At 37.0% G+C, this 24,796-nt stretch overlaps 1 protein-coding gene across 1 annotated transcript in view; it reads left to right on the forward strand.

Moving 5' to 3' along the window:
* usp45 (ubiquitin specific peptidase 45) overlaps positions 1 to 24,796 on the forward strand; it is a 120,797-nt gene that overhangs the window by 16,072 nt on the left and 79,929 nt on the right. Inside the window, exons 2-3 of the mRNA XM_039747592.1 lie at positions 13,375 to 13,483; positions 17,471 to 17,640. Coding sequence (XP_039603526.1) covers positions 13,381 to 13,483; positions 17,471 to 17,640 — 273 coding nt within the window. The 5' untranslated portion in view covers positions 13,375 to 13,380. The remainder of the gene's footprint in view (positions 1 to 13,374; positions 13,484 to 17,470; positions 17,641 to 24,796) is intronic.

Here is a 24,796-nt window from a genome sequence, read left to right on the forward strand (position 1 = left end):
CTGTGTCCAGACCATCTCTCAAGGTCACATTATAATGTGATGTTAGCTGATCTAAATTGTTTTCCACGTTTACATTTGATGTTAACTGATCTAAATGGTTTTCCACAATTACACTCGACTTACTCAAGGTATCTAAAAATTTTGAAGCAGAATTACAATCTAGATTTCGCACTGTCTTTGTTTTAATCTGTGAGTGCGTTGGCATGGGTAGAACTAAATCAAATGTAATTAAGAAGTGATCGGAAATAACTTCATTTAATGGAGTAATATTTAAATTTTGAATTTCAACTTTGTAGGTTATAATTAAATCTAATGTGTGGTTTTGATTATGAGTTGGACCTTTGACAATCTGACAAAATCCTACTGAATTTAACAAATAAGTAAAACATTTGCTAAAAGTGTCAGTTTCCTCATCAATGTGTACATTAAAATCCCCCATCAGAACTACATGATCATAATTTATAGCCAAATCAGATAGAAGGTTGCTAAATTCAGTCATGAACAATGAATATGGCCCTGGTGGTCAGTAGACTAGCACTATAATTGTGTTGGAATCTGTTTTAATATTTAAAATGAATGCCTCAAAGGATGTAAAGTTGCCTACATTTTTAGAAGTGATTTGTATTTTGTTACAATTGTACATGCTTCCACTGGGGTCTATTTTTAGAAAGCATAAAATCGCCTTCCACTGCTTTGCTGATGATCTTCATATCTATCTATTCCAGCAAATAGTCACCCAGCTATTCAGACCTTGTTGAACTGTCTCCGAGATGTTCAAACATGGTTGGAGATAAACTCTCAGTCTGAACAAAAGCAAAACTGAAATTATTGCTTTTGGAAAGTCCAATGTCCTCGGCGGGTATGACAGTGTTATTGGATCTCTGGCATCTTTTTCTCATCAGTCTGCCAGAAATTTGGGGGTAATTTTTGACTCTGCTTTTAAGTTGGATAAACAGATCAGCGCAGTTGTAAGGTCCAGCTTTTTTCAACTTAGACTACTTAGTAAAATCAAGCACTACATTCCCCATGAACAGTTTGAGACAGTAATTCATGCTTTCGTTACATCACGCCTTGACTACTGTAACTCATTATACATAGGTCTCAGTCAGGCACAAATTCAGAGGCTGCAAGCCGTTCAAAATGCAGCGGCCCGCCTTCTGACAGGGAAGAGAAAGCGTGACCATATAACACCTATACTGGCCTCCCTTCACTGGCTTCCTGTTCATTTCAGGATCCAGTTTAAAATATTACTGCTTGTTTTTAAAAGCTTAAATGACTTGGCACCTTTCTACTTGTCGGAGCTTCTTGTTCCGTATTCTTCTGTCAGAACCTTGCGATCCTCTGATCTTCAGTTACTCCATATCCCCAGAATAAAGCTTAAAACCAGAGGAGGCAGAGCATTTTCGGTAATAGCCCCCAGTTTGTGGAACAGCCTCCCCTTGCAGTTGAGAGCGGCCCAGAATCTTAATCATTTTAAAACCCTGCTTAAGACACATCTGTTTTCATGTGCATTTAATTCCTCTTGATTTTATGTAGTTGGTTTCATCTTATTTATTATTATTATTATTACTTATTTTGTTTTGATTTTATTGATTGGTTTAGTATAGTAGTGAGTGTGCAATGTATATTGAGTATATATGCACTGTGTAGTACCTGCTAACCTTTTTGTCTTTTAGTTGTACAGCACTTTGGTCAATGAAAGTTGTTTAAAGGTGCTTGATAAATAAATAAATAAATACAATGAACTATTCCAAGGCCTCTTCCTCGACCAGAATCTCTAGACTTATAAAGGAACGAGTATCCATCTGGTGACGCCTCTGCTAGGGGAACAGTGTCACATTTACTTAGCCATGTTTCAGTGAGAAGACACAGATCAGATTTTGTACTTAATATAATGTCATTTACCAAAACAGCTTTAGTGCCAAGAGAGCGAATGTTCAATAAACAGCATTTAAAACTGCATGGTTCTTTCTGAACTGGTGATATATTTTTTGTTTTAATTTGAAGTAAATTTCTATTACAGATGCCCCTGGTGGAGGGTCTGGTTTTATCCCTTGGTCTAATTATACAGCTTATTTTTTGGTTATCAATTAATTTAAGGTTTATATCAAGACTAAATTTACTGGATGCCCCACAACAGGGATTATGGGTAACTGCTTCAGGAAAATAACAGGTGGGATAAACAACAGCCTGTGATTTAAGATCACATGACTGCGGCCTGGATGGTGCTCTAATCAGTCAACCAGGCAGTTTTGCTGCCATATTTTGGGATAATACATAAGACCCCCTCCAGTTAGGATGAAGACCATCTCTTCTGAAAAATCCAGGCCTTTCCCAAAAATCATCCCAATTGTTTACAAATGCTATGCTTTTATTTGCACACCAGGTTTCTAGCCAGCAGTGAAAGGAATGCAATCTGCTATAAATCACATCCCCTCTATATAATCTTGGTAAGGGACCAGATACAATTAAATTCCGACATTTACTTTTAGCTTTGGTGCATAGAGAGATGAAGTTCCACTTTAATACCTCAGATTGCTGTAAATAAATATCATTAGTGCCGACGTGCAGCAATAAGGTAGATACTTCATCATCGCCGTCACGGTCCAATGCGGCCTCTATGCTAGAAATCTTGGCCCCTGCGAGGTACTTAACATTAACTGCTGGTTTAACATAGTTTGGAATTCTAACATTCCGGACTATGGAATCGCCAATTATGAGCAGTTTATTATTCTCAGTTTCCACAGGCGCGCTGCGGAGAGCTGAGAAGACGGCACTTTGAGACAAAACATCAGGATAACTTGAAAGACCTGAATGCAATGCAGAAGATATAGAAAGCAGAAGAGGTAAAAAAGAATCCAGCTAGGGTTACCACTTTTAATACAAAAAAATAAGGGACGCACACTTTGCAGACTCTACTTAAAAGACCCGCCCTCCTCACTGGACAGTTAAAAAGACCAATCAAACTAACGATGACATCAAGTATTACCCAATCAAAAGTAGGAAAGGAGGCATCTTCATAAAATGCGTGTGGGATGATTTGCATGAGCTGCTGCTTTAAAAAAAATGATAAAAAAAATACGGAACAAAACCCGTCCCGTATTGATTCAAAACGGGACGCGCAATTTCATTCTCAAATACGGGACGATTCCATATTTTAAAGGACGGGTGGCAACCCTAAATCCAGCAGACGTTTTTACCCGTGCAAAATCACAAAGTGATTTCAAGTGAAGCTGCTTTTATGGGAGACACAAAAGCACCAGTGCAACTTGCCCCACTTTCCCTGTTGCCAAGTAATGTTGAACCAAGTTGGCACAACGGTGTTCTCAAATACGCACTTTGCTGATAAACTGAGCGCACTGCGCACTGATTTCGCACGGCGCTTTGGTGACTTTGAAGAACAAAAAAAGAATTTTGAGTTGTTTCGCAACCCATTTGCCGTTGATGTGGAAACTGCACCTGTGCAGATTCAGATGGAAGTCATTGAGCTGCAGTGTAATGGCACACTGAAGGCAAAGTACGATACTGCAGTGCCCGCACAGTTTATTCACTCCATTCCCGCAGAAACTTTGTTCTGAATATATAAAGTCAAAACTTGAATGTATAAAGTCAGCGCTGGAATATATAAAGTGAAAACTTGAATATATAAAGTCAGCGTCAGAATATATAAAGCGCTGATTTTATATATTCCGACGCTGACTTTATATATTTTAGTTTTTACTTTATATATTTCAGCGCTTACTTTATATATTCAAGTTTTGACTTTATATATTCAGAAACAAGTTTTGACTTTATATATACCGACGCTGACTTTATATATTCAAGTTTTGACTTTATTTATTCCGACACTGACTTTATATAATCAAGGTTTGACTTTATATATTCGGGAATGACTTTATATATAAAAGTTTTGTCTTTATATAGTTAAATTTAGTCATCATTGCATAACTTTTTCTTTCCCATAGAAATTTAAAGACTAAATTCAACTTCCATTCCTAACAAAGATATTTCTGCCGACTAAATAGAACCTACTTATTTCCAAATTCAAGCTATTGAGCTGTCGCCTGCCTGCCTGAATAAGTCACCCTTGCTTCGCTCTTACTTTTTTACCGTTCATTTAATCATGGCTAGTGGCGGAAAAATTATAAAATGGAAGGAGGATTACACTGAGTATGGCTTTACCAAAACAATTATTGATGGCGAATCGATTATTCATAAAGCTTAAATTGGTGATCTGTTTTTCTGTGTTAACCTCATATTTTTTCATACTTCTTCTCAAACCAAGGTGGTGCGAGGGTAAAATGAATCGGGAAGCGCTGACCAATGTAATCTGTGTACCATGAAATCATGCATTGACAGAAGTTCCCCTTTGCTTGTATTGCAAAGTGTGATTAAATGCGTGATTTTTTTAACGCGTTATGGAGCATATGCATCGAAGCTTCTCAGCTGTGCTTGTGCTAAGAAAAGGAAACATTTTAAAATAACGTAACACGATTGTCAGTGTAACCTTTTGTAAGTAGTGCCTGGAGGATTCAGTGTGGAGAAACTGTAGAGACAGCATGTGTATTAACTTGTGGATTTTTCTGTGAGTATTTGGTGGCGGCGTCACAAAGTCGCTTCCGTAACACTGCGTTATATATGGCTCGTTCTTGAACGATTCGTTCATTTTGAACGAATCTTTAATGTGACTCGGGAAAAACGAGTCGTCTCGTGGAAGTGAATCGTTCAGTCGTGCATGTGCATTTGCACAACTTCCTATAGTTTCTGTATTGTAATTGGTTCACCTGTTTTGAGTCTTCGGGTTTTTCAAGTCGTTCGTTCATCACGTGACAGTCCCATAAGCTTAACCAACTCAGTCTGAGCTGGAAACAGAATCGGTTTGAGTTGTTCGATCATTACGTGACATCCCTATAAGCTTAACCTATGCAGTTTGAGCCGGAAAGAGAATTGAACGAATTGACTCGAAAGAAGATTTGTTCATTTTGCTGAAAGAGACTCAAAGGTCCGAGTCACTACTGCGTTAGCTGTGGAGCTCAGCTCGGAGCGAAATGAGGTGAATAGGAGGGGAGATGATGACGTGACTCCCCCCCCCGCCTTTAACTGTCAATCCCACACAAACACAGTCTCTCGGAATTTGCATAAGCACAGCCCTTCACGTACAATTTTAACTTAGTTACAAAGTGATCAAAACTCTTGTTTATATCTTGTGTCCTCTCATTAAACTTGTATCCCGCATTACCCGTGGGCATGACAAACGCCAGCGGCAGCCTGTCTATGAACTTAATTTAAACTTTAGGTTTACACCTTGCTTTGTTTCCGAAGTAGCAGCATTAATGAATATGGTTGTATATGTCACTCGCTCACTTCTTATTGTTTCGCTGCCTTCTCAATTATATAATGCATGTTTTCTTCAGTGCTTTTTGGAGCTCTTCCTGGTTTTCTGCACACTGCGTTGACAGTCAGTTCACGTGATTACGTGGGAGGCGTGATGATGTCACGAAACTCCGCCCCCCACGGCTTTCGAGCTCAACTCCATTACAGTAAATGGAGAAAAATACCTTCCAGTTATGACCATTACGCATAGAAATTCGAAATGAAACCTGCCCAACTTTTGTAAGTAAGCTGTAAGGAATGAGCATGCCAAATTTCAGCCTTCTACCCACAAGGGAACTTGGAGAATTATTGATGAGTTAGTGAGTCAGTCAGTCCGTGAGGGCTTTGCCTTTTATTAGTATAGATTGCAGGCGGTAATGAACATATGTATATACTTGTTTTTGATCACTCCACTAGGTACACACAGGTGTTTTCAAGCACCCCTTACATTTGAAGGCTGCAGTATTCATGCAACATTTTCATAAGTGGTTCAAGCTCTGTAGAGCTATGATAAGTAAAAAAGACAGAATATGGATAATTATGGTTGAAAATTCTAAAAACTTCTTTCTCACCCAGCTGGCTGTCAGTTTTAGGCTGAAGACAAGTTGGCCAGGATTTTGGTGACTTTTATATTTAAATAGCAGTTGCCTGAGTATCAGTAATTTTTATTCCTGTTGTTGATATTTGACGATGTTAATATAAAAATAACATGAAAGACCACATACAAACAAGTAATCCCTAGAATTATTAGCCTAAGTTTGAACATAAGTAAATATTTAATTATTTTTTATTTTAATATTCAAACCTTATTTTATGGTTACATTTGACAGCCCTAGTAAGGATGGGAATCAACTAGAACTATACTAGCCTGTATAGGTAAAGTTATCAAAAGCTTCACTTGGATTTTGGCTTGGGGGGTTGTTGTGATGGCACTACCATTGTACCAGGTTGTTTAGGTCATGGTGGGGGACCCAGTGTGATAAACGTTTGTGAAACCCAAAATTTCTAGCTGCACCTCTAGTGAAACAATGCCATTGACATATCATGGAGAGCTTTCATTTGTTTGACAGGAAACTATAGTAAGTTTTCCTCCACTTCCATCTGAAAAACTTTTGTCAGCAAAGACACACATAAGAAAGGGATAGAGAGGAGCAACTGGCAGACAAGTTCATGAAGAGACTGTAGCGCTAGGTTGAAACATCAAAATGCAAATGACAGGTGTGAAAAAAAAATGCAATGATTTTCAGGATGTTATGAAGGGTGAGGGAATTGGGTGGGAAAATATTTGTATGTGTGTTTACGAAAAATGCAGTTTCAGTGGCAATGAACAATTCTTCTGTGGCTCACTGCATTTTCACTGTTATGGCATACATGGAATCAGAATCTGTAGCAGAGGTTTATAGAACATTTTGCATTAAGTTTAATGTGCGTCACTGAGGAAGAGTTTCTTCTAGTCACACTGTATGAAAGTGATCCAAAAGATATCAATCAACTGAAAATGTGAAGGTCATGTTTGTTAGACCATTAAGAACTGTAAGAGCACCAGAAAATAAGAAAGAGATTGAGACTGCTCTTGAAAATTTCAACAAGATGTACAGTATTCCATCTCCTGTATAAAATACAAATAGTGCTTACATTTTCTAGAAATTACTTGACATTTTTATGGTTTGTTTTTACCTGGTTAATTGACAGTGTTTGACAAATTACTTTTAAATTGTAAGTAGTGTTCAAAAATATTGTGTTTTATTGAATATTGTATTATTATATTACATATTATATTACTTGTACTATTTCTATTACTGCTTTTATTACTTGCTTCAGCTTTGTGAAACCTGATATCGATACCAAAGCAAAATTTTAGTACTGATTCAGCCGGTGCTATTTTAGACTTAAGTACAAGCAATAATACAGGATCCAGCAGCTTGGTAAAAGGGGCATTAAAGTAATTCTCCATGATTCAGTTTTCTTTCAGAATGAGCATTCGGCATTGGTGGCAGTATTCTCAATAGCCATAGATTACCCTTCAGACCATTATAGGCATACTGACTATGAGTTTGTGATTTTTTTTTTAAATAGTGTTCTAACTACTTATTTTTGGTAGTTTATGCATATTTGTATTCTGACTAATGACGAGGTTAATTTTTTTTTTCAAAACTTTGAACCATTTTGGTCTTCTGTTGTAGACTTTTGACCGATTGACATTCATTTAGTATTATCTGCTTACTGTGTTGTTGTTTTTATTTATGTTGAAATGTATAATTAAAACTTTGAAACAGGGCCTGTCTTTCCTAATCGATTTATGTATTTATTTTTGGTACCCTTTTTTGATTTGGTCATAGTTTGTAGTTGGATTTTACCTGTTCAGTAGCTTATAACGTAGTGTTAAAAAAACAGAATTTATGATATTAACATAAAAGTGTGACCTTATTTGTAAATACGGTGTCATTTTTGGGCTGTATCATCTTAACTACATGCAAATACATTCAGAGTTCATAGATCACCACTCTTCAAGAGGGGCCATTATTGGGGAATGCCAAGGAAGTTGATCTGACTTTTGGTTTAATGAGGTTAAAACTTCTATATAAAAAGGCAATGATACAAAGATTCTACCACAGTAATCCTTGTATTAAATTAAAATTAATTAACTAACATTCTCAAGTAAAATTTTGAACTTAATTCCATCAAAAGGCTGTGGCAAAAACTGTCTCCATCTTGAAGTTCTACTAAATGCTTCAGTACTGCAGGAGAATAACAGTCCTCTGATGTGAAACCTTAAATTTATTCATAATCATGAGAATACAACTTCACTAAATAAGAATTATTTCATTTAATGTCTTTAATTAATGGCTGTTAGTAGCTGAAAGAAGAAAAAGAAGAATATTTTTTTTAATCACCTCTGCTTTTGCAATAAAAAACAGCCGTTACTGGTTTAGACCAGATTATTGTTAAACTCCTTTTACATATGTGGGTTGTCACAAAAACGAGACATATACAGATAAAGGTTTGGGGCAGCCACCCGTGTAATCTGATTTCCTGGCTGCAAAAGTTGTTTTTGTCAAAATAACCAGCACTGAAGTGCATACAACGGAGTCCAAAACAAGACTCAGGAAAAAGGGAAAAGGGGCAGGTTTTTTAAAGGGGAAGACAGGAAGTGAGGTCATAAGGATCGAGCACGTGGTCTTCAACCATTGGATCACAGCCGGAGTTGGTGTGGTCGACTTTCAGTGGCTCGGTCCCGGAAGAGATGTCAGGAGAGCCAGGTGGAATCCCCTGGGAATGGTCTACAGGCAAAGGAGAAAAAGAGTCAGTGTACTCTGCCACATCCCGGCATGCCTCCGAACTGCCTTCACTCGAGCCCTTTAGCTGCCTCCCATGCGCACGTGTGTGACAGGGTAAAATAAATAACATATAAAAAGCATAAGATGACAATAATTTATTAAATTTTATATACAAGTGCAAAATCCAGATATCCTAACTTAAAAGATACCAGTCAAAGCCAACCTACAGCTGTGATCATTGCACAGGGTAGTTCTAAAAACACTATAGGTAAATTAGTAGTACAAGTGCACACTTATGCAATCAAGACATTTACAGCTTTTTCAATCCTTTTCCTGAAGTGGTTTTGTTTTTTATCTAAATATTAATTACAGGTTCTTAATGACAATGAATGTGATCTGATATACTGTAGTTTGCCTCCAATTTCATTCCTTATATCAATAAAAGAAAACACTTTTGGAAGGGCATGTGAACTTTTGATGTCCATTGTGTATGATTTATGTTTATTAGTAGGGCACAGATTAGTAAATTTTGTGATGTGCATAAAAATCCAATGTAATCTGTTTATTTCTAAATCTGGAAGCATATATAATATATGCTAATAAACAATTTTATACTAGCACCAGGAAATAAAATGAGCCAGATTTGCTGTAAAGTTTTTAACATTACAAGCAATAATGAGGATTGTACATTAATTACATTAAACATATGACAGATATTTGAACTGTTAGCCAAATGGAAAACATAGAAGCAATTGCTGTGGTGGCAGTTGTTTTCTATAATCTTTCTGCCCCTAAAATCCAACCCAACATCATTCCATGCTGCACATTATGATGCCTGCTTTTCTCAGCTTCTATGACATTCACATGTACCTGTTATGGATCAAAGGCTCCAAGTCACATTCGTATTTAGTCCAGGATGCTTTTTTTTCTATTATTCAAGTATTGGTCAAAAGAAAACACCTAAATAACTTAACAGAAACTTACATTGGTATGCAAAAGTTTGGGCACCCTTCCTTAAAATGTCTTGTTACTGTGAATAATTAAGTGAGCAGAAGATGAACTGAACACCAAAAGGCATAAAGTTAAAGATGACATATTCCTTTTCAGCATTTTATGCAAGATTAGTGTATTGTTTTTGTTTTGTACAATTGTACAGGGAAAAAAATAGGAAAGGAGCAGCATTCAAAAGTTTGGGCACCCCCAAGATATTTGATATCTCCTATAAGTTTTACCAAGATAGCAGACCTTAATTAGCTCATTAGGGCTATGGCTTGTTCACAGTTGTAGTTAGGAAATCCCAGGTGAGGCAAATCGCAATGCTGTATACATTCTCTGACTCCTCAAACCTTAGTTCAAAAATGAGTAGCCATGGGCTCCTCTAAGCAGTTGCCTAACACTCTGAAAAATAAAGTAATCGATGCTCAGAAAGTAGGAAAAGGCTACAAGAAGATAGCAAAGTGTTTTCAGGTAGCTGTTTTCTCAGTTTGTAATGTTACTAAGAAATGGCAGGAACGGTGGAGGTCCAGTTAAGGCCTGGAACACCAAGAAAACTTTCTGAACTTGCTAGAAAGGCAAATGATGGTAGAGTGGTGGTGAACTGTTTTACTGTGCAGCGACACCTGAAATACCAGGTGTACCCATGTTATCCAGGGGACACCCTGTAAAATTATTTTGATGCAAGATCGAAACTTTCCAAGATACAGCCAATTTTGTGAGGGGAGACAGGTGTCAAATTTGACACGGCTTATTTTTTCATCAGATTCACAAGACCATATCTCAAGAACTAAACCACCCAGCAGGCTCAAGCTAGTACCTTTTATAGGTTTAGTACATAACAAAATCAAAATGTTTGCTCCAGTTGCCACCACTTGGTAAGAGCTTCAAAAATGGAAAAAAAAATATTGCACGTCTTTGGTTTAGCATGTTTAGGCTTTCAGAAAGCCTACTTCTAACTGATGCACCCTGCTGAAGTTTTTTCTGTGTTTAGATACCTACAAAGGGCTTTTCAAAAGGTTATAAACAAACAATAAACTGCATCAGGGTTTGGCTAGCACACTTCTAAAATGTGAAAAAATCATTTGGGTCTAATTTTCAGTCCAGCTTAATTCACTGTGGGAGTGTCCTGATATTTTTTTTTTTTTATTATTTTTCCTGTAATCCTACATGGTCCCTTCTTTCTCAAAAAACAAGTCCATCTTTTCTTATGTGAATTTTTCTTTTTTATTTTCCATTCTAAACATGGGTTAAATTCATAATTTGTCCGTAATGATAATCATCAAGTTCTTCATTCACTAACTTGGTTGTAGGATTAATGGAAAAAAATAAATCACCAGAGGCAGATTTAGCACAGCACATGAACTGCAGCTGTTTGATTTATCATTAAATACAACATTAGCTATAATGAAATTTTAACATTTTGACATTGCAGCAGCATGAATGTGACCCATTTAATTTCTGTTTTAATTTTAGTGCAGAGTGTAGGACATCTTTGTCTTTGAGATCAACTGACTGTTGTAGGTGTAGTAAGCAGTGCAATGACACACTGTAGTTTCACCCAACAAATATCTCTAGGTGGCCATTGGAAAGACTGTGCAGGGTAGTTTAGATGCATGAAACATATCAGGATGTCTGATTCCACTTCATTCTTATCACAAATCACACCAATCTAACATTTTTCATCATACATACGCCGAACATAGTCTCCACTAGGACACTGGTCTAATGAAAGCGGGATCTCATCTGCTGCTTCAATGGTGAATATTTGGACAGTCACTTGACTGTCTTTACCAAACACCTGACTTTGAGTTTACCATCTCCTGTAAGGATATAACATTGGTATTCCCGAGTACCAGGTACTATTTTGGCTATGGAAAATTGCATTCTCTGTTCAGCGGTGTGAGATAGGACATCGTCATTTGATATGAAAAAAGTATGACATTTTTGATAACATAATGATTGAGAACTCAATGATTACCATTATTGATACTTGGCACATTCACCTTATGTTTAAGATGAAAAATAAACATGAAAGATTTGCATAATAAAGCAAGGTTTGTGTTTTAAGAAAGAAGGGACATTGTTGAACGAATGAAAAATATATAAAAAATTATATCTCACACGCCTGTAAAGTGCTCTGAAAATGTAATCCAAAATGATCTTTTGGATTTGAGAGGTCTGCTGTTCAAACTCTGATATAGTTACTTTTCTGTTTATTGCTTTTTCAGAAAACTTTTGTAGTTATCTGAGTAAGGAAAAAAAAAGTCTGTGTTGGTTACAAATAATATGTGTTTCTGAGGCCTAAACATAGCTAAGCCAAAAACGGAAATTAAGTTTTGGTCATGCAGGGTCATCTGGATCAAATGTTTTAATTTAGTTACATACTATACCAATGTACAAAGTATGAGCGTGCCAGATGGTTTAGTTCTGGAGCTATGGACTTGTGAAATTTGATGAAAAAATTAGGCTGGATAAAATCAACACCCCCTCCACTCAGTAAACTGGCTGTGTCTTGGGAAGTATTGATCTTAAATTAAAAAAATTACAGGGAGTCTCCTGACTAACATGGGTAAATCCTGGTAATTTGTCCAGAATTTTTGGATTTATCATGGAATAACCCACATGCAAGTTAATTGTATTGTTACGGCCATAGGTAATTTATTTATGTGTTATTTATTCATTTATTATATGTGTTATAGTACTGTTGAGATCCTTGCTAGTATGCAGTAGCATTCCCCATTTATTGCACTTGTATTAATTATTTAAAATTATATAGACCAGTATTTTCTGTTGATTATAATTGTTCATTGCATCACTTTCTTCTTTAATCACAAACCTTTAAAATAAGTAAATGCCAGTTCTTAAACAAAACTATTATGTTTGAGCAGATATATTGAATGACCTGAAATTAATTTATGGTAAAAAAAAACTATTGTTCAAATCATGGGTGTCTAATAGTTCTCATTGTCTCTTGTATCTGCATTTATACATTTTGAATTAAAAAAAATAGCAAAGAAGTTTTCAAGTTACTTAATCAGTAATAGGATTTTGTGACTGAGCTGTTGTACTGTAAACCAAAAATTTGTAATTACGTTTCATTCTGTGCTACAAACTCATCACTCTTTCAAGTCTGATATTCTGCCTGTCCTCCATTTGCAGAATTATGAATGCAAGAACTTGCATGAATTTATAATTTTGTATACTGCTTTAAATAAAGGAAAATAATATGAGGTCACAGTCTTACTGTACTTTTGAAAAGGTTTTAACACTTTCCTGTCATTACATCTGTTTTCTCAAAAAAAAATTACAGATTTCAAGATTACAGCCAGCTGGAATAAGGGGCCTCAGTTTCCTCGAAAGTTTGCATATTATAATCTATTCAGTTACCCAGTAAAATGTGTAATTTTGGTTGACTTCTCATTGCCTTCCTGTAAGAAATGGTTTCTTAGCTTCAGCATGCTGCAAAAGACTATTTCTTGTAAAGACTGACTTTACATTTTCTTATTCCTGATACATCTCTATGAAATTTTATTAGGTCTAACTTGACAATTGTATTTTATTAAATGTGCATTTTTTGAATAACAGGATAACGCTTCATTTGCCATTAAATATTATTATGTCAGTGTTGTTGTTATAATTGTATTTTGCATTATTGTATATATTTCAGATTAGCTTGGTAGTGTTGAAGAAATGTTGCTGATAATACAGGATTTTGACTTTTTTCCAGTTACAGATGAGGGTGAAAGATCCTTTGTCTTTAAAAAGTGCAGAAATATCAAAAAAGGCCAACAGACCAAAAAAACACAGAGATGAAGATTCTTCTGATGAAATTACAGGTGGGGCAGTCTCCTGTATTCTTTTGGTAATTTTAATTAAAAAGAAATATTTTAAATTGGAGAAGTACACTTGGCATACTTACTATAATCCGTTTACATTTTTTGAAATCTTGCATGCTAAATTGCTATACCAATTAAAAAGCAACATGAACAGGCTCACCAGCACCTAAAATGTTATCCTAAAACAATGTTTTTGTATCAGTAATTTAAATGCTGAGTCCATAGAAGCATCTCTTTAAGATTGATAAATTAGACATTCGATAACATTAATTTTACTTATTCTTAGAATAATAAGAAGACCTGTATGTTGAGATCTCAGAAGTAATTGTGGTAAAGTGTATGTAAGATTTAATAATTATAATAATAATATGTTTTATGTACAATTTAAATCATTAAAAGGTGTGTTTATAAATCAAGTTGAAACAATAGTTAATACACTATAGCTATTTAAGTATAGGATATATAAATTCATAAGTATGATCATTGCTGCAATGTTTTATGTAAAGTGCTGAGCATGAAATAAATGATTTCTGTAACATTAAAATAGTCATACCCACATGTAGAAAATTATACACTCCCAAATGTACCACCAGGAATATACTGGGATTTACAGTGGTGTGAAAAACTATTTGCCCCCTTCCTGATTTCTTATTCTTTTGCATGTTTGTCACACAAAATGTTTCTGATCATCAAACACATTTAACCATTAGTCAAATATAACACAAGTAAACACAAAATGCAGTTTTTAAATGATGGTTTTTATTATTTAGGGAGAAAAAAAATCCAAACCTACATGGCCCTGTGTGAAAAAGTAATTGCCCCCTTGTTAAAAAATAACCTAACTGTGGTGTATCACACCTGAGTTCAATTTCCGTAGCCACCCCCAGGCCTGATTACTGCCACACCTGTTTCAATCAAGAAATCACTTAAATAGGAGCTGCCTGACACAGAGAAGTAGACCAAAAGCACCTCAAAAGCTAGACATCATGCCAAGATCCAAAGAAATTCAGGAACAAATGAGAACAGAAGTAATTGAGATCTATCAGTCTGGTAAAGTATATAAAGCCATTTCTAAAGCTTTGGACTCCAGCGAAACACAGTGAGAGCCATTATCCACAAATGGCAAAAACATGGAACAGTGGTGAACCTTCCCAGGAGTGGCCGGCCGACCAAAATTACCCCAAGAGCGCAGAGACGACTCATCCGAGAGGTCACAAAAGACCCCAGGACAACGTCTAAAGAACTGCAGGCCTCACTTGCCTCAATTAAGGTCAGTGTTCACGACTCCACCATAAGAAAGAGACTGGGCAAAAGAACATTAGGGCTTGTCTCAATTTTGCTAAGAAACATCTCAATGATTGCCAAGACTTTTGGGAAAATACCTTGTGGACTGATGAGACAAAAGTTGAACTTTTTGGAAGGCAAATGTCCCGTTACATCTGGCGTAAAAGGAACACAGCATTTCAGAAAAAGAACATCATACCAACAGTAAAATATGGTGGTGGTAGTATGATGGTCTGGGGTTGTTTTGCTGCTTCAGGACCTGGAAGGCTTGCTGTGATAGATGGAACCATGAATTCTACTGTCTACCAAAAAATCCTGAAGGAGAACGTCCGGCCATCTGTTCGTCAACTTAAGCTGAAGCGATCTTGGGTGCTGCAACAGGACAATGACCCAAAACACACCAGCAAATCCACCTCTGAATGGCTGAAGAAAAACAAAATGAAGACTTTGGAGTGGCCTAGTCAAAGTCCTGACCTGAATCCAATTGAGATGCTATGGCATGACCTGAAAAAGGCGGTTCATGCTAGAAAACCTTCAAATAAAGCTGAATTACAACAATTCTGCAAAGATGAGTGGGCCAAAATTCCTCCAGAGCGCTGTAAAAGACTCATTGCAAGTTATCGCAAACGCTTGAGTGCAGTTATTAGGTTCAGGGGGCAATTACTTTTTCACACAGCCATGTAGGTTTGGATTTTTTTTTCTCCCTAAATAATAAAAACCATCATTTAAAAACTGCATTTTGTGTTTACTTGTGTTATATTTGACTAATGGTTAAATGTGTTTGATGATCAGAAACATTTTGTGTGACAAACATGCAAAAGAATAAGAAATCAGGAAGGGGGCAAATATTTTTTCACACCACTGTACATGACACATCAAAAAAACCTGGATAACTCTATAATTGACAGTGTTCAGGCATGTTAGTAATGGGGTTATAAATTGCACTAAAGTTCTGCAACCATTTTGATTTTGTTTTTGATTAAAAGAAATTTAGTTGATGATAAAAAAAACTGCTTTCATTAAAGACAAATAAATGTTTTGCACAATGCTCATGAATCATAAGAAGTATTTGGGACATAAGTAATAATTTGGTTAGAATCTTAAAAAAATGCAGAAACAAATACAAAGAAGTAAGGATTTGAAGAAGTGTAATACTTTGTTTTGTTGTTTTTCAAAAACTGCAAAAGTCTCATTTTCTGCGAGTGGAGTGACACTCTTGGAGTGTGTCACCAATTTTTCACTGTTGCCTGAGTATACTACATGTTTTACTAGTGGAAAATGTTCCCTGTTTACCAGTATAGAAGCAGCTAAGTAGCAGACTGTTGGATGTTTCTGTGGTAATTTGGTTCAACATTTTCCCCCATGGCTTTGATGGTTTAAGATATCTGAACTCCAAGCCCCTGTGCACTGTCCACCTCACCCAAAGTATTATGAATGAGTGCTGTTAGGCTGTGAAGCCCCCCTCAAAGGACCTGGTACTAAAAGTACAGATGAATAAAGAGAAAGAGCTGAGGACTGTTGCAGAACATTATTGAAACTGAATTTATCATTGCAGTTACAGCAGTATGAGAAAGAAGACAAAACCTTACTGTCACAGGGGACACCAGGTCAATTTCTATCCTTTAGTCAACATAATAGGTAGATCTTGTATGCGTGTGGGGTGGTAGGAGCATATTAGAAAAAGACATTACATCAAGGCCAACTGTACTTCACCTTCCTAAGCAAATACAAATTAAAAGGTACACTACAAAGCTGAAAGATTTAAAGCAATTACAGTGCTTTTAGTGTTCACCTGCCTTCATGACTTTCATGTTTTATAGTTTTTCAACATTGAATCACAATAAATTTAGATCTTAAAGATATTTTTTCACTTTGACATTTATGAGTCATTTTCTGATGACTAGTATTAAAAATTCCTAATTAAACCCATTGTGATTCAGTGTTTTAAAACAGTAAAACATAAATAAGTCCAAAGGGAGTGAATATTTTTTTACAGGAGCTGGATGTGCGTTTTGGGCATTATAAATAAAATATTTATATTGCTTTGAAACAGAAAGAAATTTCAGAATGATTAAAGAAAAGTATTTCTGAAAGCTCAAAAACATTTTCCCAAAAGAATATTGCATTGTTGTTACAGCCATGCCTTTAATTTTCTTTACTTTCTTACCTGCTTATTCAATTTAGCGTTGTGAAGAGCTGATCCTTCTACTAGCAGCACTGAGTGTATAGGATGAAGAAACATTAGAAGGAAACCCTGGGGTATATGGGATAATACCCAAAATGTCATGTAGAGAATATAAAAATGCCACACTAACAGTGGTTTGGCCAGGTTTCAAATTCAGGACTGAGAGGCAGCAGTGATAACCATTGTGCCATCCTTGCATTTGGGTTGAAACTCCAAATTACTTTAATGTTTTATACATTTATGAATCATTTCAAAGTGGCTTTGAAAAGTTCAGTTTTTGAATTTTGTATTTTAATTTACTTTTAAACAGATATCTATTACAGATCAGAAATTAGCATTCTGCATACTGATATGCTTTTAAAATATGTCAGCTTCGCATTATTAAAAACGAGTATGTGCCTATTATATTTCAAATATTTTTCAAGATTAAACATTTTAGCATTCTTTTCATATAGCATGCTTGTCTATTAAATATTCATGCTATTGCCAACCAGAAAATTACATTTATTCCATTTCAGGAGTTCCTTGTCAACATGTTAGTAGAGCAGTAGATGTAACCTCTGTGAAAAAAGCTGTGACACAGAGTGTATGGTCAGTCTGCTCAGAATGCTTGAAAGAAAGAGTTATGTGTGATGGGGAACCTTCTGGACCATTTGATGTCTTGCTATGCCTTAAATGTGGTTTCCAGGTAAGATTTTTTTTTTCTATAGTATTTTATAAATGCATATTTTCTGGGAACTTTATAAAAAGTGTCTATTTTTGGTTTACATTTTTATTTCCTACATGTTTAAACTTATTTTAGTGATGACACTGCAATTTAGCATTTGTCAGTTTTCAGAAACCACTTATCCTCAGTAACATTAGTTGTGATCCTGTTTGATGGAGGTGAATATTTTTTAAAGTCCACAACACACTTTAAAAATACAGAATATTAGAATTTTCCTTACCATACTTTGTCATCAGATCTTAGATATACATAAATTATAGGTAATGGATCGTGAAAAAAGGTTAAAAAATACCACCACCATAGTGTGCAGTTCAGCAGATATCCTGGCCATACCATAAAGAACTCACAGCAAAGTCTTAAGCCTTTTATGACATTCTGGCGTATTCAGCTGTATAGAGTTCTACACTGATGTGCACATCCATTCAACCTGATTCCCAATTAATCATTCTTCTGAGCTATTATTACAAAGTATTCTATTTTTTAATGTAATGTTTTAAATTGTCAGCATACTGTAAATACTTGTCTTAAGTAGTATTTCTTTGGATCTATGCAAGGAATAGCAGAGTACCTAGTGAAAAACCCACATAGGCATAGCAGACAGTGCAATCCCATATAGACAATCAGGCCTCTTGATTTGCGCAGCATCTACACAAAAGAGACTACTTAAACTTTTTTTGCTTTTTCCCTTTATTTTTTATTTTATTACACATTTGTGTTTATATAAATATATTTGTAATACTACAGTGGAAACATTGTTTATATTTCACAGCACCAGTTTACACCATTTCGTGTTTGGCACTGTGTGCTTGTGGGCACCCTCTTGTTGACTGACATCCTTATAAAGATGGTACATTCTGTTTTTTCTGCTTGCTGTTTGATAATGAACAAGTAAGATTCCAACCCTGGCTGGAAATGAATTCAGAAATGTGAATACCTTATCATTATATTAGTCAAAACAATTTCAAATGACAAGTAAGTGTAAAATAATAAGAACTTGATGAAATGAGCAATGAATCCAGTACCAACTTGACATGACACAGAGTTCCTTCCATATAACTGAAGCTTTCTGGATTGGATGTGGTGCCCCACAACCATAAATTACACTAAGCAAGCTAGAAAATGTATGGATGGAAGCAGATTTTAAGTTTACAGTTTTTGTAATTTAGGCCTGCAGAAAGTTTTCAATACTTCAATCATTGTTTAAAATGCTAAGTTTTACCATTGCTCTATTTATCTGAATCTCCCACGTAACACTTTCAGACAGTATAGTGCCTTAACATCAGTAGCAGTTTCAAAATTGGCAGCAGAATCATCTGTTAACCTCAACTATTTTAACAGACTAGCTACAAAATAACACACAACTCACATGGTTTTATTGTTTAATAGTTGAAGTTTCTAAGGCTGCAACATGTACAATATGTCTAATGGCTGCTTAATAAAATCAGAGAAGTTTTCTTTCATTCTAAATCAGTGTTTCTCAATCACTGGGTTGTGAAACGTCATGTTTGGGTCACAAGCTCAAAGTTCATGCTAAAATCTGTTTGTCATTGCACTTGTTAAACCAAGGGGAGCCCACACCCCACTCTTTGATATTTCATTCTGTTCATCAGTACACTTGTTGCACCAAGAAGAGATTCCTCACCACCCAAACCTCTCCCATCATTATTATATTCAGTTTGTAACTATGCTCAATAAACAAACACCCCCGTAATACTCTTCGCTGTTGTGTTCCCTTTGTCATTACTCTTATTATACCAAAGGGGGCATTCCCCCTTCCCCTTTCGACTGTGAATTGCATTGCTGCATTTTGGTTTTTTTCCCCAGAAGAAAGTATTGCCCAGGGTCATCATTTACCAAAATCAGAAAAAAAAATGGTGTATCGGAGCTGTAATGGCTGAAGAACACTTTTTTAAACTAGTTCAGTCCTGCAACCACTGTCAGTTGTCCCCAAAATATGGTATCTTTTTACACACAATCAATGTGTAAAAGAAGCTTTTTTCATTCTACAGTGCCCATACAAAGTATTGACCCCTCTGGAAATTTTCACATTTTATTATTATACAACATTCAAACACTGGATTTAATTTGGCTTCATGGATACTCAATGGCAGAAAAACTCTTTAATGTCAAAGACCTCTGCAAAGTGATTGAAACTAATTACAAATGTAAAACACAAAATAATTGATCGCATAAGTATTCTTCATCTGTGTATTTCGTAAATTAACCTTTGACAGCACTTCCAGACTTGAGTCTGTGTGAATTTTACACTATTGTTCTTTGCAAAATTGCTCAAGCAGTTAAATCAAGTTTTCCTCCAGGAATTCATTGTATTTTGCTGTCTAAATGTTACCATCTATCCTCACAAGATTTACACAGCCTATTGCAGAAATGCATCTTCACAGCATAATGCTGTCACTACCAAGTTTCACACTAACAATGGTGTGGTTTTGATAATGTGCATTAAATGATTTCATTATGCCAATCATGGCATTTAGTGTGATGGTAAAATGTGCAATTTTGGTTTCATCAGACCACAGACCTAACTTCAGAGTCTCCCATGTTCCTTCTGGCCTAACTCATTGTGTGTATTTTTAAACAGTTGCTTTCTATTTGCCACTTTATCATAAAGTTACAGCTGGTGAAACACCTGGGGAAAATCTTCCTGTACATACCGGTAATCAGCATGTCCATTGTGGGCTTAAAGAATTCCTTTTGATTTGTCACCACCTAGAAAAAGCCAAAAGTGCCCAAAATACAACAAAAACTTGTTTTTTATTTGTCAGTACTTAATTATAGAGAAAGTGGATAAATACAAGGAGTAAAAGTAGCAAAATAAATAAAAGAAATTAAAATAGTCTCTTTTTCCCCACTTACATCTGGCAGAAGGTACTGTAGCATCTGAACCAGTTTTGCCAGGTACTATAACAGCTTGTATCCCCTGTGTTGCCCCCTTGCCCTCAGATCTGCCCCAGTAGTGAATTTATATGCAGTACATTGTTTACACATGTCACTACTGTTATTTTGTGAATATTTTTACTGTTATTATTTTTATTACTATCTAATTCAAATTATTACTATCAATGGCACTTACATATTTATTATTATCTATTATGGTATAGTATAGTTCTTTACCAGTCTTGCACTTGTCCTGTGCTTATATATATTTTGCACCACAGTCGTAGGCAGCATTATTTTGTGCCTCTGTATGCTGCAGTACTGTGTTTAGATTGTATGACAATAACACCACTTGACTTGAAATCTGTTAACCTCATTGTGTCTATTAAAATACAGGAGTTGTACACATGCCTGTCAAGCAAGATTCCTTAATCACTCAAGACTCTTCTATATCACTATTCATACCTTTTCACACTATTACTATTGTAGCCTCTCTTCCACCTCTGCAGCCATTCAACTGGATCCTGACTCCAAAATAAGCAGCTTTTAAGCCAGATGTGCTTGTAAACTCTGGCTTAAAAGTACCTCCAAGGTTGTATGGGGAATAACTTCCAATAGGAGGACTAAAATTTAGAGCCTCTAAAGCATCTTTCATTCTCCCTTATAGTGGTCCAAGGTATCTCTGAAACTCCAGACTTCATGTCTCTTTTCAAAGACCCAGCCTATTTACATGGGTGGCAAAGAGTTATGTATTCTATAAGGTACCTCCCTGCTCCCATTATGTTTGCCAGTGGACTGCTGCTCTACTAAAAAGTGTCTCCAATTTAGTGCTGGATAATGTGGACTTAAATTGATGTTGCGATTATTTTAGCTCACAATGTGATATTCGGTATATTTTGGTATGTTCTGTATACACCTCAAAGATTAATGATCAGCACCATATTGACACCTATGCATGCTTTCTATACAGACTACCATCTAGTATATTTTCTTACAATAATGTGAAATTTAAGCAAAGGAATTTTTCCTCAGTGTTTCATGAATAGCTGTGCCTAAGAGAAATAGCTCAAATAACATGTTTTTTTCATCCCACACCACATTGAAAGGGGCCGTTTTCTTTGTCAGGTTTGTCAAGGGCGCAGCTCTCTGTGAAAACCAAGGGACAAACTGGCGGTAGTAGCTCGCTAATCCTAGGAAAGCCTGTACCTGCCACTTCGTTATCGGACGGGGCCAGTTGAGAATGGTTTCAATTTTGGAACACTGTGGCTTAACCGCCCATATGCCCATGTGGGGCTTTAGCACGCTATCTGCCAGACGCTGGAAGGTTGTCAGTGCCCCGTGCAATCCAAATGGGCGGACCTTGTACTCCACTAGGGGTACTGAATGCTGCTTTTTCTTTTGCGGAGGCCGTTAAGGGAACCTGCCAGTATCCATTAGTCATATCAAGATTAGTCAAATATTACACATTCCCCAGCCACTCGAGGAGTTCATCTACTTGGGGCATGGGGTACGCATCCAATTTGGAGACCAGATTGAGACGTCGGAAGTCATTACAGAACCTCCAAGTCTCGTTGGGTTTGGAGACAAGAACATTAGGACTGGACCATGGGCTGTGACTCTCCTCAATGACGTCCATATCCAACATACGTTAGATTTCCAACTCCACCTCTGCATGTTTTGCCTCTGGGAGGTGGTAGGGGTGTTCCCTGACGACCACCCCCGGATCTGTCACTATGTTGTGCTGAATCAGTGAGGTACAGCCTGGTAACTTACTGACCACTTCCGGCACGGACAGGATAGCAGATTCTAGCTCCTGTCTTTGGTGTGTGGTCAAATTAGGACCGAGGTTAAGATCAGATGTTAGCGAGAAAAGGGAGTGGATTTGGCTGGAGTAAGGGTCGTCTTCCCTGTCTTTCAATGGCTATCACAAATTGACATTGTAAACCTACTCACTTGGCCGACAATTGGGCTGTTTGACCAAGTAGTCGATGAGCCCCTTTCTTTCTTTTAACGTTGTATGGGCCCTGCCAATGATCCATAAGTTTAGAGTGGGAAGTGGGAACGAGTACCATAACATGATCTCCCAGCTGGAATTCCCTGAAGTAGCTGTTTCTGTTGTAGTTCAATACCTGTGCTGATTGAGCCTTCACCATATGATCTTTTAGTAGGGGCCGGATTTTCGCCAGTCTTTCATGTAACTGTGTGATGTATTCCAAGATGTTGGTGGAGGGAAGGGCTTCTCCTTCCCAGCTCTCTTTTAGTAAAAAGTATGAGGGGAAGTAGTTGGTCCCAGTTCCTCCTGTCCTCACTGACTACCTTGCAGAGCATCTAGTTGAATCTTTCGACCAGTCTGTCCGTCTGTGAGTGGTACACAGACGTCTTAAAATGCGTAATGTGGAGTAACTTGGCAACCTCCCTGAAAGTCTCCAATGTAAAAGGTGTACCCTGGTCCGTAAGGACTCCTTTAGGTATACCCACTCGTGGAAAGAGCCCTACTAATTCCCGTGCGATATTCTTTGTATTGGCTGTACACAAAGGAACAGCCTCTGGGAATCGGGTAGCATAATCAACCATTTAAGGGCCAACAAGATTGACACCGATTCTCTCAAAGGGAATATCCATGAGGGGAAGAGGAACAAGAGGAGCACTGTCTCTCCGGGGTATCTGACAAAGTTGGCATTCTGGACAAGATTGACAAAATTGTCAGACCTCCTCGTTTATTCCAGGCAAAAAGAATCAGAGCTTCACTTTTTCCAGTGTTTTTCGGCACCCAGGAGGTGGGCGTGTGCCAGCTCACAGACCCAGGAACTAGCAACAGCATCCGGACCTCACCCTCATGCTCTGTTACCCAATACAACAGGTAGTTTTTTAATACAAAGTAGGGTCCTTGTGGTGTGGGATTATTTGTGGTTTGTCTATCAATGGAGACAATTGCATTTCTGGCAAACTTCAGGGAATCGTCATTCCACAGTTCTCATTTAAAGGAGGCTGGCGTAGACCGAAATTGGAAGTCTAGGCTGAACAAGGGATCTGCATTAATGCCATGAGGCGGGTTCTCCACTCGCGGATCTTCGCCCGGAGTCACTTCTGGGTCAAGGTCCGAAGTGAGGAATTCCATCTCCAGGGACTCCGTGTCATCATCAGTTGCTGGAAGACATGCCGAGGGGGCAGCTGGAATAGACACCGGTTTGTCCATTACTAGACTCACCTTATTTCTAGAAGTATTGGTAACCTTACCTCTTTTAATAGTAAGAACTTGAGAGTTCTCTTATAACAGTCAGATTTGTAATATACAATTGACAGAGAATGGTAGTTACACAGAAGAATTTATGTGATGGAGAACAGAAGTAGGAATGCTGGGAGGATGACATAGAGGATCTTGGGATGGTGTTGACGTCATCTGTAAGTGATTGGAGGTGAAGTCATCAGGGGGTTTTAGGAATAATACGGAAGCATCTTGGAGGTTGTTTGTCTTTCCTGTTAAAATAAAGAGAGAGGTGTTAACACGTCTTAGTCTCCCGTCTTGTGGTTTTGCGCAGTTCGTCAGGTCTTTTAGCTGCCCCCAATCGCTCGTGTGTGACATATATATATATATATATATATATATATATATATATATATATATATATATATATGTTCAAGGTTAATACTACAAATTCTGGCCAAAACATGGCTATCCAAAGAAAACGCCATTAACAGACATTTGGATATGAAGCCAGCATATGCAGGCTTGAAAAGAAGAGCATGCAAATGATAAATGAGTTTATGACCAGCACCCTCTGACCCCCTCCATATAAATCTCCCCCCAAACATCCACCTATCCTCCCCTGCTTAATTGCTATATATTGCCGGCGCTAAGCTAAAAACTAAGCAGCTAGCGAGAAAGTGGCGATACAAGCCTTCAGTGCCTTCTGTGATCCCGGAAAATGTGAACTCACTACCAAATAAGATCGACGAACTGGCTGCGCTGGTGAAAAATGTCAGGACCTACAGAGAATGCAGTTTGTTGTGTTTTTGTGAAACATGCCTAACAGCTAACATCCCGGATGCTAAGGTGGAGCTACCCGAGTTTAGCACAGTTAAAGCGGACAGAGACGCAAATACCTGCAGGAAGCGGAAAGAAGAAGGTCTCGCTCTCTATGTAAATACAATGTGGTACAACTGTTGGCCACAAGTCTGCGTCCTTATTACTTGCCCAGAGAGTTTGGACACGTCATTGTTT

Source organism: Polypterus senegalus, chromosome 3 (assembly GCF_016835505.1).
Source record: "Polypterus senegalus isolate Bchr_013 chromosome 3, ASM1683550v1, whole genome shotgun sequence".
Lineage (NCBI taxonomy): Eukaryota > Metazoa > Chordata > Cladistia > Polypteriformes > Polypteridae > Polypterus > Polypterus senegalus.